We start from the raw sequence: 15228 nt of genomic DNA on the forward strand, positions 1-15228 counted from the left end.
CCGTGGGAAGGGCAATACTGAGGGAGTGCTGAACCGTGGGAGGGGCAGTACTGAGGGAGTACTGAACCGTGGGAAGGGCAATACTGAGGAAGTGCTTAACCATGGGAGGGGCAATACTGAGGGAGTGCTGAACCGTGGGAGGGGCAATACTGAGGGAGTACTGAACCGTGGGAAGGGCAATACTGAGGGAGTGCTGAACCGTGGGAGGGGCAATACTGAGGGAGTGCTTAACCATGGGAGGGCAGTACTGAGGGAGTGCTGAACCGTGGAAGGGGCAATACTGAGGGAGTACTGAACCGTGGGAAGGGCAATACTGAGGGAGTGCTTAACCATGGGAGGGGCAGTACTGAGGGAGCGCTGTACCATGGGAGGGGCAATACTGAGGGAGCGCTGAACCATGGGAGGGGCAATACTGAGGGAGTGCTGAACCGTGGGAGGGGCAGTACTGAGGGAACACTGTTCTGTGGGAGGGGTGGTACTAAGAGAGCATTTTATCATGGGAGGGGCGGTACTGACGGAGCGCTTTATTGTGGGAGGGGTGGTACTGAGGGAGTAGCTGTACTGTTAGTGAAATGATACAATGGACCTGTTTCAGTTCAGTGTTGTTATCTCAAGGTGTCATCCTTTTAAGTAAAACCAGCTTTTCAGTTTATAATCTGTAAATCCCTCTCAGAACCAGAGAAAACTACAGCAGAATAAGGCCCTTCAGCCCCTCCAGTCGGCGCTGAACTATTATTCTGCCCAGTCCCACTGATCTGGACCCAGTCCATATCTCTACATTCATGTACATTTTTCTTAAATGTTCTAATCAAGCCTGTATTCACCAGCTGACAGCTCATTTCATACTCCCACCACTCTCTGCATGAAGCGGTCCCCCCTCATGTCCCCTTTAAGCATTTCACCTTTTACCCTGAACCAATGTCCTCTCGTAGTAGAGAGATGGAAGTTGTAGTAGAGAGATGGAAGTCTTTTAAAGATCAGATTTTGAGAGTGCAAAAGCTTTATGTTCCTATTAGGTTAAAAGGAGGGGCAAAAGGTTTGAGAGAGCCGTGGTTTTCAAGGAATATTGGAAACTTGGTTCGAAGAAAAAGGGAGGCGTACATTAGATATAAGAAGCATGGAGTTAAGGAGATGTTTGAAAGATACATTGAATGTAAGAGGAATCTTAAGAGAGGAATTAGGAAAGCTAAAAGAAGGTACGAGAAAACTATGGCAAGCAGGGTGAAAACTAATCCAAAAGAGTTCTACAAATATGTTAATGGTAAGAGGAAAGCTAGAGACAAAATTGGTCCCTTAGAAAATCAGAGTGGAAAACTGTGTGTGGAACCTAGAGAAATGGGGGAAATATTGAACAGTTTCTTTTCTTCGGTATTCACTAAGGAGAAGGATATTGGGAGATGTGGGATAAAAAAAGCAAATTGGGTAAATATGGGGAATATAGAGATTACAAAAGGTATAGTTTTAAGGCTTTTGAAGAATATAAAGGTGGATAAGTCTCCGGGACCAGACGGGATCTTCCCCAGGACATTGAGAGAAGTGAAGGAGGAAATAGCAGAGGCTCTGGCGGTAATTTTTCAAATGTCATTAGATATGGGGATAGTGCCGGAGGATTGGCGCATTGCGCATGTGGTTCCGTTATTTAAAAAGGGTTCAAGGAGGAAGCCTGGCAACTATCGGCCTGTAAGTTTGACGTCTGTGGTAGGTAAATTAATGGAGAAAATTCTTAGAGATAGTACTTATAAACATCTGGATAGACAGGGTCTGATCAGGAGCACTCAACATGGATTTGTGGGAGGAAGGTCATGTTTGACCAATCTGATTGAATTTTTTGAAGAGGTGACTAGGAATGTGGATGAGGGTAGCGCAGTGGATGTTGTCTATATGGACTTCAGTAAGGCCTTCGATAAGGTACCACATGGAAGGTTAGTTAGGAAGGTGCAGTCTTTAGGTATAAATTTTGAGATAGTCAAATGGATTGAACATTGGCTGAAAGGGAGAGGCCAGAGAGTGGTAGTGGATAATTGTCTGTCAGGTTGGAGGCCGGTGACCAGTGGTGTGCCTCAAGGATCTGTATTGGGCCCATTGTTGTTCGTTATATACATTAATGATCTAGATGATGGAGTGGTGAATTGGATTAGTAAATATGCAGACGATACTAAGATAGGTGGAATAGTGGATAATGAAGAAGGTTTTCAAGGATTGCAGAGGGATTTGGGCTGCTTAGAAAAGTGGGCTGAAAAATGGCAGATGGAATTTAATGCTGATAAGTGTGAGGTGCTTCATTTTGGTAAGAAGAATCAGAATAGGACATATGTGGTAAATGGGAGAGTATTGAGGAATACAGAAGAGCAGAAAGATTTAGGAGTAACGGTACATCGTTCCCTGAAGGTAGAAACTCACGTGAATAGGGTGGTGAAGAAGGCTTTTAGTATGCTGGCCTTTATCAATCATTGCATGGAATATAGGAGTTGGGAGGTGATGTTGAGATTGTATAAGACGTTGGTGCGGCCTAATTTGGAGTTCTGTGTGCAGTTCTGGTCGCCTAATTATAGGAAGGATATAAACAGAGTGGAGAGAGTGCAGAGAAGGTTTACCAGAATGTTGCCTGGGTTTAAGCATCTGGAGTATGGGGAGAGATTGGACAGATTGGGTCTTTATTCTTTGGAGCGTAGAAGGTTGAGAGGGGATTTGATAGAAATATTTAAGATTATGAAAGGGATAGACAAAATGGATGTGGATAGACTATTTCCGTTAAGAGGAGGAAAGTTTAAAACAAGAGGACATGAGTTAAGAATTAAGGGGCAGAGGTTTAGAGGTAACATGAGGGGGAACTTCTTTACTCAGAGAGTGGTAGCTGTGTGGAATGATCTTCCGGGAGAAATAGTGGCGGCAGAGTCAATTGTATTATTTAAGAAAAGGTTGGACAGGTATATGGATGAGAAGAAGATGGAGGGTTATGGGCATTGTGCAGGGAGGTGGGACTAGAAAGGGGTGTTTGGTTCGGTGCGGACTAGAAGGGCCTAATGGCCTGTTTCCGTGCTGTAATTTTTATGTTATGTTATGTTATGTTCTTGTTTCACTGAACCCCTGTGGAAAAAGCCTACATGCATTTAATCTTTCTATCCCCCACAATCTTAAATTTCTCTGTCAAATCTCCCATCATTCTCCAGCACTCCAGGGAATAAAGTCCTACTTGTTTAGCCTTTCCCTGTAACTCAGCCATATCCTAGTAAATCTCCTTTGCACTCGTTCAATCTTATTAATATCTTTCCTGTAGTTAGGTGAACAAAACTGCACACAATCCTCCAAATTGGCATTGGTGAAGCCAAATTTGGAATACTGTGTGCAGTTCTGGTCACCGATTTATAGGAAGGATATCAACAAGGTAGAGAGGGTGCAGAGAAGGTTTTCAAAAATGTTACCTGGGCTTCAGAATCTAGATTACAAAGAAAGATTGAGCAGATTAGGTCTTTATTCTATGGAGTGTAGAAGGTTGAGAGGCGATTTGATAGAGGTCTTTAAGATTATGGGAGGGATTGATAGAGTTGATGTGGAACTCATTGAGGGTAGGAGAGATTGAAACAAGAGGTCATGAGAGTTAAGGGGGGAAAAGTTTAGAAGTAACATGAGGGGGAACTTCTTCACTCAGAGAGAGGTGGCTGCGTGGAATGAGCTTCTGGGAGAAGTAGTGGCAGCAGGGTCCATTTTGTCATTTAAGGAAAAATTGGACAGGTGTATGGATGGGAGGGGAATGGAGGGTTATGGGCAGGGTGCAGGTAGGTGGGACTAGAGGAGAGGACTTGGCCCAGTGTGGACTAGAAGGGCCAAGATGGCCTGTTTCTGTGCTGTAATTGTTATATGGCTATATAGTTATAAATATGACCTCACCAATGTCTTAAATAACTTCAACATAACATCCCAGCTCCTGTACTCAGTACTTTGATTTATGAAGACTAATATGCCAAAAGCTCTCCTTACAACCCTGTCCACATGTGATGCCACTTTCAGGGAATGATGTCTCTATAATTCCCAGATCCCTCTGTTCTACCCCACTCCTCAGTGCCCGACCATTCACCTGCAAGTCGTACGTATCTATAATTCCCAGATCCCTCTGTTCTACCCCACTCCTCAGTGCCCAACCATTCACCTGCAAGTCGTACTCTGGTTTGTCCTTCCAAAATGCAACACCTCATACCCGTCTGCCTTAAATTCCATCTGCCATATTGCAGCCCATATTTCCAGCTGATCCAGATCATAACATAAGAAATAGGAGCAGGAGTCGGCCATCTGGCCCATCGAACCTGCTCCGCCATTCTATAAGATCATGGCTGATCTGATCATCAGCTCAACTCCATATCCTTTCATTCCTTTTTTTATGTAAAAATCTATCTAACTGAACCTTAAATATGTTTAATGAAGTCGCCTCAACTGCTTCCCTGGGTAGAGAATTCCACAGATACACAACTCTCTGGGGAAAAAAGTTTTTTCTCATCTCTGTCTTAAATGTACTCCCCTGAATCTTGAGGCTGTGTCCCCTAGTTCTAGTCTCACCAACCAGTGAAAACCATTTTCCTGCCTCTATCTTATCTATTCCTTTCATAATTTTATAAGATCTCCTCTTTCTTCTGAATTCGAGTGAGTATAATCCCAGGCGATTTAGTCTCTCCTCATAGGTCAACCCCCTCATGTCTGGGATCGACCTGATGACCCTCCACTGGACTGCCTCCAAGGCCAGTCTATCCTTCCTCAAGTCTGGAGACCAGAATTGCACACAGTACTCCAGGGCGGCCTCACCAGGACCTTGTACAGTTGCAGCATGACCTCCCTGCTCTTGAATCCAATTCCTCTTGGGATGAAGGCCAACATTCCAATTGCCTTATTAATAACTTGTTGTACCTGCAACCCAACTTTTTGCAATTCATGCACAAGCCTTCCCAAGTCCTTCTGCATGACAGCAGCCTGCAGTTTTTCACTATTTAACTAATAATCTGCTCTTCTATATTTTTTCTACCAAAGTGGATGACCTCATATTTACTAACGTTGTCCTCCATCTGCCAGACCTTTGCCCATTCACCTAACTTAACTATATCCTTCTGCAGCCTCTCCACATCCTCTGTACAATTTGCTTTTCCACAATTTAGTATCATCCATAAACTTGGCTACATGACCCTCTGTCCCCTCTTCCACATCATCAATGTAAATGATGAACAGCTGCGGGCCCAGCATCGACCCCTCTGGCCCCCCCTCTTACCACGGTCTGTTAATAATAAAAACACCCATTTATCCTGACTCTCAGCCTTCTGTCAGTTAACCAATCCTCAATCCATGCCAATAAACTTCACCCAACTCCATTCATCTGTATCTTATTGATAAGTCTCTTGTGTGGCACCTTATAAACACCTTCTGGAAATCCAAATATACATCAACCTGTTCCCCTCTATCTACCCCACCCATTATATCCTCAAAGAACTCCAGCAAGTTTGTTAGACAAGACCTACCCTTTCTGAATCCATGTGCATCTGCCTGATGGAACCCTTTTGTTCTAAATGTTTTGCTATTTCATCCTTAATGGCAGCTTCAAGAATTTTCCCAAATACAGACATTAAGCTAACTGGCCAATAATTACCCGTCTTCTGCCTACATCACTTTTTAAAAAGGGGAGCGGCATTTGCTGTCTTCCAATCTGCCGGGACCTGCCCAGTATCTAGAGAATTCTGGTAAATGACTACGAGCACATTGACTAGAACTCCCACCATTTCCCTCAGTTCCCTTGGATGGATCCCATCAGGACCAGGGGATTTGTCTGCTTTCAGACCCATTAGTTTGCTCATCACTACCTCTTTTGTAACAATTATTTTATCGAAGTCCTCACCTCCCTTCTCATCCCTATCACCACCCTTTGGCATGTTGGACATGTCTTCCACCATGAAGACTGACAGAAAATATTTCCTCATTGTTCAATATCAATCCCCCTCTCTCATCTTCTAAGGGACCTATGTTGACTCTAGTCACCCTCTTTCTTTATAAAATTTATATTTTGTGTTAATTTACCCTCATGATCCTTCTTCCCTTTCCTTATTTCCCATTTAATTGTCCTTCGTTGCCTTTTAAAGTTTTCCCAATCCTTCAGTTTCCCACGACTCTTGGCTACTTTGTACTCATGAGCTTTTAATTTTATACTTTCCTTCATTTCCTTAGTTAACCAAGGCTGACTCTTCCCTCTCTGACTGTCCTTATTTTTAACGAGAATATATTTTTGTTGAACACTGTGAAAAATCTCTTTGAAAGTCTTCCACTGTTCCTCAACTGTTCTGCCAACCAGCCGGTGCTCCCAATCCATGCTGACCAATTCCTTCCTCATCCTGTTATAGTCTCCCCGTCCAAGCACAGTACTCTAGTTTTAGATCTAACTATTGCACCCTCCATCTGGATGAGAAATTCAATCGTACTATATGATCGGTTTTTCAAAGAGGGTCCCTAACTACTAGATCGTTTATTTTACCTATCTCGTTGCACGATACTAGATCTTATTCTCCCTTGTTGGTTCCTTAACATGCTACTCAAGAAGGCTATCACGGACACATTCTATGAAGTCATCCTCCAGACTCCCTCGAGCAACTTGATTTTCCCAATCTACATGGAAGTTAAAGTCCCTCACGAAAACTGCCATTCCGTTCTACATGCCTCAGCTCCCTCTCGGTCAATGGCCTGTGCTACTGTGCTATTGTTATTTGATGGGCGATAGGCAACTCCCACCAGTGATTTTTTTTCCCTTTACTATTCTTAATCCCTACCCAGATGATCTCAACATTCTGCTCCTTAGATCTTCTATCGTCTCTCACGATTGCCCTGATCTCATCCTTGATTAAGAGCGCCACCAACCACCTTTACCTTCCCGTCTATCTTTTTGTACTACCTGATACCCTTGAATATTTAATTCCCAATCATGCCCACCTCGCTACCATGTTTCTGTGAGGCCACTAAATCATATGCCTGGGGTCTGATGTGCTCCTCAAGTTCACTAACTTTGTTTCTAATGCTACGGACATTCAGATAAAGAGTCCTGCCCAATCTCATTGTCCTTTTAGAATCTCGTGACCTCAGCATCCTTTGCTTTTGACTTTTCTGCCCTCGATTTTTCTTTTTCTCTTTCCTAACTCTAGCTTTGGTCTCTGTACCACCTTCTTCATTCTTTCTTTGGAGGTTCCCATCCCCCTGCCCATTAGTTTAAACCTTCCCCAACAGCACTCGCAAACCATCTCCCCAGGACATTGATCCCAGCCCTGCCCAGATGTAGACCCTCCGGTTTGTACTGGTCCCATCTGGCCCAGAACTGGTTCCAATGTCTCAAGAAACTGAATCCCTCCCTCTGCTCAAGCCACATATTCATTCCAACTATCCTGCTATTTCTACCCTGACTAGCTCATGGCACCGGTAATAATCCTGAAATTATTACTTTTGAGGTCCTACTCCTTAATTTATCTCCGAGCTCCCTAAAGTCAGCTTGCAGGGCCTCATCCTGCTTTCTTCCTATATTGTTCGTACCAATATGGACGACAGCTGGCTGTTCACCCTCTCCTTTCAGAATATCTTGCAGCCGCTCCAAGACATCCCTGACCCTTGCACCCAGGAGGCAACACACCATCTTGGAGTCCCTTTTGCGACCTATCTGTTCCCCTTACTATAGATTCCCCTATAACTATAGCCCCTTTCACACTTGTATCCCACTAAATTGGCCGCTCAGTGTCCCTATATAGGTATGGGGATTTGGCTTTTCATACTTGACCACTCCTAAATGGGACACTGAACATTTTCACACTTGGAAGGAGCCATCCCCAGGGTTAGGACTGTTCTACCATCTACCGGTGACGTCATGACGCTTCGAGTGATGGTGGACCTGCCCTAAATGCTGATCAATATATTATGATCTTGTATTTGAACAAAATTAATCAGGCCTAATTATGACATAATTAAGCTTTACGTTCAGCACAGTATGAGCCCTTCAGCCCCTGATGTTGCTGTGCCAACCTATATAAACCTTTATGAGGGACCGTGGGAAAGTGCCAGCAATAAATAGCAATAGCGGATCATTTTTAAACAACATGGGAAAGTTTGTAGCACTATAGCACACATCTCATATTGCATGGGAAACTTGGTACCACCATCGCGTACAATTTATAAATACTGTGGGAAAACGCAATGGCGGACCTTCCCTCCCAGAATTCCATGCGGCAGAGAAAGGGCTGTGTGCCCGGCTGCATGTACAGAGCATTCATAGAGGGTTTTCTCTGCAACATGGCATTCTAGGAAGTCAAGTTCGCCATCACTTTTTCCCCACGGTCTTATAAATTGTGTGCTATAGAGCTACCAACTTTCCCATGCTGTTTAAAAATTGTCCGTTTTTGCTATTTATTTCCTCTCTCTCCCTCTGTGACTTTCTCATGGCAAAGTTTATGCCTTCATTTTAATCTTTTCTTCCTTCACCTTCCTGCACTCACGCAAAAACTTGCGTCATTTCAATCCCACAATGCAATTACCTGTTTCACAATGCCGGTGTCTGCAGATGCTGGGGATTATACTAGGGGTCTGTGATAGTACGGATTCTATCATCAATGTGAGGATGTATATATTGTGGTATAGGATGGTTGTGATTGGCTGAGAGCATAGCCACGTCTACTGCAGGTCTTAAAGGGTTGCTCCTAGCCAGACCCAGATCATTCTGGACTGGTCGACCTATATGTGATACGCTCCAGTCTTCCAGTTAATAAAAGCCTTGGTTTGGATCAACAAGCCTTTGATTCTTTCGACGTGCACAATTTTATTAACTAGAAAGTTTTCAAGGGATGGAGCATATGCGGCGACCCGAACGCCTCAACATCGACCCGCAGTCGGCTATTACTCCGAATGACTTTAAGCACTGGGTGAGATGTTTCGAAACTTACCTACAACTCTCTGACCCTGCCGTGGTGGAGGACAGCCATCAACTACTAGTATTAATGTCTATGGTGTCCCCGAGAGTCTATGAGAGCATCCAGGATGAAACCACTTACGCCGCAGCCATGAAGGTGCTGAAAGGACTCTGCGAGTGACCGGTAAACAGGGTCTATACCCGGTACAAATTAGCGACCAGGAGCCAACTGCCCGGTGAGTCCTGTAGAGCTTATAGCCAAGCACTAAGGGCACTGGACAGAGCCTGTGCCTGCTCAGACAGAACTGCTGCTGAGAACACCGACGATCTCATTCAGGATGCTTATGTTGCCGGGGTCCGATCGAATGAGGTGAGGCAGCGCCTGCTAGAGCACGGGGGAGAAAATCTAGAGGACGTGATCCGGATCACAGAGACAATGGAGGATGCAGTCTTAAGTATGGATGTTTACTCTCAGGGCTGGACGCCACGCTATGAAGTGAGTAGGATGCTCTCCCTCAACCCTATTACTCCACGGCCCACCGACGGCCTGTCGGCCGCCATTACACTGCCTGATACGACCTCGAAGTGCTACTTCTGTGGGAGAGACAAGCACAGCAGGTCCCAGTGTACAGCAAGGAAAGCCAGGTGCCAGAAGTGCCTTAAAAATGACCACTTTGCTGTAGTCTGTCGCTCCAAAATGACCATCGTCAAACACAGTGCCTTGTGTGAGGCCCAACCGTCACCCTTCCATTCAAACATCTCTTCTTCAGAGCTCTCGGCCAATGAGAGCGAGGGCTCCACCGCGCAACAGCGCCTAACGTCACGGGGCAGATGCCGAGCACGGAAGGTACACCCCACCCTCGCCATGGTGATGTTGGCCTGCTTGGACCTCCCACACGGAGCAACGACCGCCCAGGCCCCAGCCCCGACTTAACCGATACTGCCAACCAAGTACCCGCCACCACTGCCGACCAGGGACCCGCCGCCACCACCACTGCTGACCAGGGACCCGCGGCCGCCACCACCAACACTGCCGACCTGGTATCTGCCGCCGCTACCAATCCGGTACCCACCGCCACTACCACCAACGGCTGCCCGACTGACCACCCCATCAACGCCGACTGCAAGCAACGAACCCCAGCACTTACTGTTGGCTGGCCAACACCCCCAGCAGGCTGCAGGCAGCAGCCCCAGCTCCTCGATGCTGACAGCTCCAGCCCGACTCCTTCTGTGTCGTCACCACGCACACATAGTGCACTTCAGGCCCGACGCTGCGTGATGTCATCACGCAAGACTCCACTGTTCCCAGCACAGGTCTCTGCATCAGTGACCCTGGACCAGGACTGCCCCCATCCCCTTACAAAAGCAATGGAACTGATTATTTGACTCTGGGTCAACCAAGAGTTTTATCCGTCCAGACCTGGCCCACCGTTGCGGACTGGTTATTCTCCCCACTGACCAGAGGATTTCATTGGTGACCAGGTCGCACTCGACTGGGGTAAAGGGGTACTGCGTGGTGACCCTGAAAGTCCAGGCTATAACATTTACCGATTTTAAACTGTTAGTCCTCCCCCAACTGTGCGCTCCCGTATTGCTGGGACTGGATTTTCAGTGCCAGTTCCGAACTGTTTTCCTGCACTATGGGGGGCCCCACACCCCACTCTCTGTCTGTAACCACTCCACCCCGGAGGCCTCCTACCAGCGACAGCTCACACCACCAGCCCCCGCACCCCGGCGCCCCACGTGTAGCCTCTACACCCTCCGGATCGCTCCTCCAGCACTGTTCGCAAACCTCACCCCTGGCTGGAAACCAGTGGCCACCAAAAGCTGGCAGTATAGTTACGAAGACAGGAAGTTCATCACAAGCGAGGTGCGCAGACTGCTGGACGAGGGCATTATCGAACCCAGCTCCAGTCCCTGGAGGGCCCAGGTGGGGGTGGTTAAAAACGGGGAGAAACCACAGATGGTGGTTGACTACAGCCAGACAGTCACTTCACGCTTCTGGATGCGTACCCCTTCCACAGATCACAGATGTGGTGAATCAGATCGCCCAATACCGTGTGTTCTCCACCACTGACTTACATTCGGCCTATCACCAGCTCCCGATCTGCTGAGAAGACCGACTTTTCACGGCCTTCAAAGAGAACGGGCGACCCCTTTGGGGTCACGAATGGTGTCGTGGTCTTCCAGCGGGAAATGGACCGTACAGTGGACCAGAACGGGCTAACAGCTACTTTCCCATATCCGGACAATGTCACCATCTGCGGCCATGACACACAGGACCATGATGCCAACCTCGAGAAATTTTTTCAGACTGCGATTCAGCTGAACTTAACCTACAATTTCAACAAGTGTGTCTTCCGGACCACTCGGCTTGCAATTCTAGGTTGTGTGGTGGAGAACGGGTGGTAATGCCAGACCTTGACCGCATGCGTCCCTTCATGGACTTGCCACCTCCCCCACACCCAAAAGGCACTCAGACACTGCCTGGGTTTCTTTTTGTACTATGCCCAATGGGTTCCACACTATGCCGACAAGGTACGGCCACTTATCAAGGGTATTAAAGGTTACGGAGAGAAGGCGGGGACGGGGTACTGAACTTTAAGATCAGCCATGATCTCGTTGAATGGCGGAGCAGGCTCGAAGGGTCGAATGACCTACTCCTGCTCCTATCTTCTCTGTTTCTATGTTATCAAGAACACCTCCTTCCCCCTATCAACTGAAGCCAGAGCGGCCTTTGACCGCATCAAATCGGACATCGCCACTACAACACTGCACACCATCGACGAGTCCATTCCGTTCCAAGTCGAGAGCGATGCGTCTGACTTTGCACTGGCGGCCACTTTGAACCAGGCCGGCCGGCCAGTAGCCTTCTTCTCCAGGACCCTCCAGAGCCCTGAGAGCCGACACTCCTCTGTCAAGAAGGAGGCCCAGGCCATAGTCGAAGCAATACGTCGTTGGAGATACTACCTCACTGGCAGGCGCTTTATGCTGCTGACCGACCAATGGGCAGTCTCCTTCATATTTAGCAGCACCCAGCGAGGTAAGATCAAGAACGACAAGATCGCTAGGTGGAGAATCGAACTCTCCACCTTCAATTATGACATACTGTATCGGCCTGGTAAACTCATCAACCCATCAGATGTGCTCTCCAGGGGGACTTGTGCCAACATACAACTGGACAGGCTGCAGAGACTTCACGAGGAGCTCTGTCATCCACCAGGGGTCACTAGGTTTGCACACTTTGTTAAGGCTCGCAACCTGCCCTACACGGTCAAGGAGATTCGCTCCATGACCCAAGCCTGCCCAGTGTGCGCTGAGTGCAAGCTCCACTTCATCCACCCAGAGAACACCCAGTTTATCAAAGCCACCCGACCCTTTGAACGTCTAAGCGTGGACTTCAAGTGGCCCCTACCGTCAACCAACCGTAACACCTACATTCTTACGGTGATCGACGAGTATTCTAGCTTCCTGTTCGCTGTGCCCTGCTCAGACATGACCGCCTCCTCAGTCATAGAAGCCCTGCACAGCATCTTTGCCATCTTCGGGTACCCCAGTTACATCCACAGTGATTGGGGGTCCTCGTTCATGAGCACTGAGCTGTGGCAGTACCCCCTGGAGCATGATATTGCTTCGAGCAGGACCACCAGCTATAACCCACGCGGTAATGGGTAGGTCGAAAGAGAGAATGTCACTGTCTGGAAAACAGTTACGCTTTCCCTCCGGTCCAAAGGCCTCCCCACCGCTTGCTGGCAGGACGTGCTCACTAGCGCCCTACACTCCATCCGCTCCCTCCTCTGCACTGTGACCAATGCCACCCCCATGAAAGGATGTTCTCTTTCCTGAGGAATTCTGAATTGGGAATAACCACGCCAGTGTGGCTCACGGTTCCCGGACCTTTCCTCCTGCGACGCCATGTCTGGTACTCAAAGAGCGACCCTTTGGTTTACCGAGTGATGCTGCTCCATGCGAACCCACATTATGCATACATTGAGTACCCGGACGAGCGGAAGGACACAGTCTCGGTAAGGGACCTAGTCCAAGCCGGATCAGACCCAGCATTGCTCCCGATGCAACCTCCTCCAACTCCTTCTCCCCTAAGTCATGTGCTCGAACAGAGGGATCAGCACCACCCCACCAACTCAGGCCAGTCTGTCGACAGTGTCGTTGGGGAATTGAGCGAGGCGGTGGCCGCACCCAACGAGCCTGCCAGTGACACGACTCCAGCAACCCCAATCCCAGCACCACGGCGGTCATGCCGGACAATCAGGCCCCCTGACTATTACAGCCCCTAACTTCCCACCAGTTCCCCCCCCAGCTTTTTTTTTTTACAGCCCTCCATTCATCTCCGAGGTCAGTTCTCAAAGAAGGAGTGAATGTGATAGTACAAATTCTATTACCAATGTGAGGATGTATATATTGTGGTATGGGATGGTGGTGATTGGCTGAGAGCGTAGCCATGCCTACTGGCAGGTCTTAAAGGATTGCTCCTAGCCAGACCCAGATCATTCTGGACTGGTCGACCTACATGTGATACGCTCCAGTCTTCTAGTTAATAAAAGCCTTGGTTTGGATCAACAAGCCTTTGATTCTTTCGACGTGCTCTACAGGGTCGAGGCTGTCAACCCCCAGCGTGAGATGATGCTGGCATTGAGCTGATTTTGTTTTCACACTAGGCACTTTAAAGGCCGCTTGGCCGTTAATTCCTGGGATCACTTGCAAGTGTGAAAGGGGCTTATTGCTCTATCACTCTTTTATCCTCCCCCTTGCACAGCAGGGCCACTCACCGGCTACTGCTGCCTTCTCCTGATGGGCCATCTCCCCCAACAACAATTTGTTTTGGAGGGTGATGACCACAGGAGACTCCTGCACTATGTTCCTGCTACTGTTGTTGCTATTGGTCACCCAGTCCCTATCTTTCTCTACTCTCTTAAGATCCCATTGGAAAAGCCTCATCCTCTTGCAAGAAATGCCAATTGAGTATTTGTCTTGCTGCATTTCGTCCCTGGAATAAAGTGTAATTCTACTCCTCACATCAAAAGCCACAATTCTCGTGTAGATGGGCTAGGAAAAACAGATATGGTGGGCTGAAGGGGCTGTTTTTGAGAAGTAACACTCTCAGACATTACATGCACTTCATCTGCAACAGTCCACATCCTCACCCAGATTAGCAGCTCATCTTGATCTACCGTTGGGCTGCTGGAAGCACTCAGTAAGGCATGCAACATTCTGGGTTCAAGTGGTCAGTCAACATTTCGAGGCAGGACCCTTACGACGAGCTCATCTGTGGGTAAGGGTGATGCAGGACTAGGACCAGAGAGAACTCTGCCCCGTGAGTAGATGACAACCAGACTACTAGCTCGGGCACCATTCACCCCTCCCTTGGCCTCATGCCTCCTTTCTATATCCAAACCCTTCCATCGCTTACCTGATGAACCTGACAGGCACAGGGCACTCCCGGCTGCCACACCCTTGCAGGCTGCTTGACACTGTCACCGGATTCCGAGGGTTTACAAACAGCACCTGAGTGGCCTGTCACCGAAAGAAGGCAAGCAGCCAATGAGCAGCACCAACAATGTGCACACATCACACATACCGACACTCAAACACATTCGACACAGCCTATACACAAGCACACAAGCACATTCACATAAACGGAACTCACGCATGCATGAACATGCACACAAACACCCAAAACACACCCACAGGCATACACTCACATGCACTAACATACATACATGCATGCACACCCACACAACATTAAAACATACACACAAAACACATACACAACACGCCAACACATGCTCGTGCGCACATACGCACAAGCCACCAACACCCAAACACACAGATGGATGCACACACAATACACACAGACCCACAGGCTCGCACACACACGACTATATAATGAGTGGATGTGTGGGTCCATTAGTTTATGGATAGGTGAGCGCTTGGGGCAGTGAGGGTGTGGGTGAAGGTGTGGGGCAGTGCACTGACCTTACCACAATGGACTGAAATGGAGACTCTGGTTCGAAAGGGGATCACAAAGAAATCTATTTCAAAAAATACATTTCTACTTCAGGTGGAAGCCCCTAAACAAGGGCTAGATAAGTCAAGAGAGAGATGGAAATCCGATTTGGAGAAATTGATCCATTTGGTTGGTCTGACCTGTGTCGGGACAGCATGAGCATTACAATGTAAGGTATAGACTGGTGAAATTTTTTTTGCATCAGCTGTAACATAACATAACATAACAATTTACAGCACGGAAACAGGCCATTAGGCCCTTCTAGTCCGCACCGAACCAAACACTCCTCTCTAGT

General features: G+C 47.8%; 1 protein-coding gene across 1 annotated transcript in view; it reads right to left on the reverse strand.

The window, feature by feature from the left end:
* The window catches only part of cplane1 (ciliogenesis and planar polarity effector 1), a 248313-nt gene that overhangs the window by 166466 nt on the left and 66619 nt on the right, over positions 1-15228 (reverse strand). The window contains exon 8 of the mRNA XM_069915448.1: positions 14337-14440. Coding sequence (XP_069771549.1) covers positions 14337-14440 — 104 coding nt within the window. The remainder of the gene's footprint in view (positions 1-14336; positions 14441-15228) is intronic.

Source organism: Narcine bancroftii, chromosome 1 (assembly GCF_036971445.1).
Source record: "Narcine bancroftii isolate sNarBan1 chromosome 1, sNarBan1.hap1, whole genome shotgun sequence".
Classification (NCBI taxonomy): Eukaryota; Metazoa; Chordata; class Chondrichthyes; order Torpediniformes; family Narcinidae; genus Narcine; species Narcine bancroftii.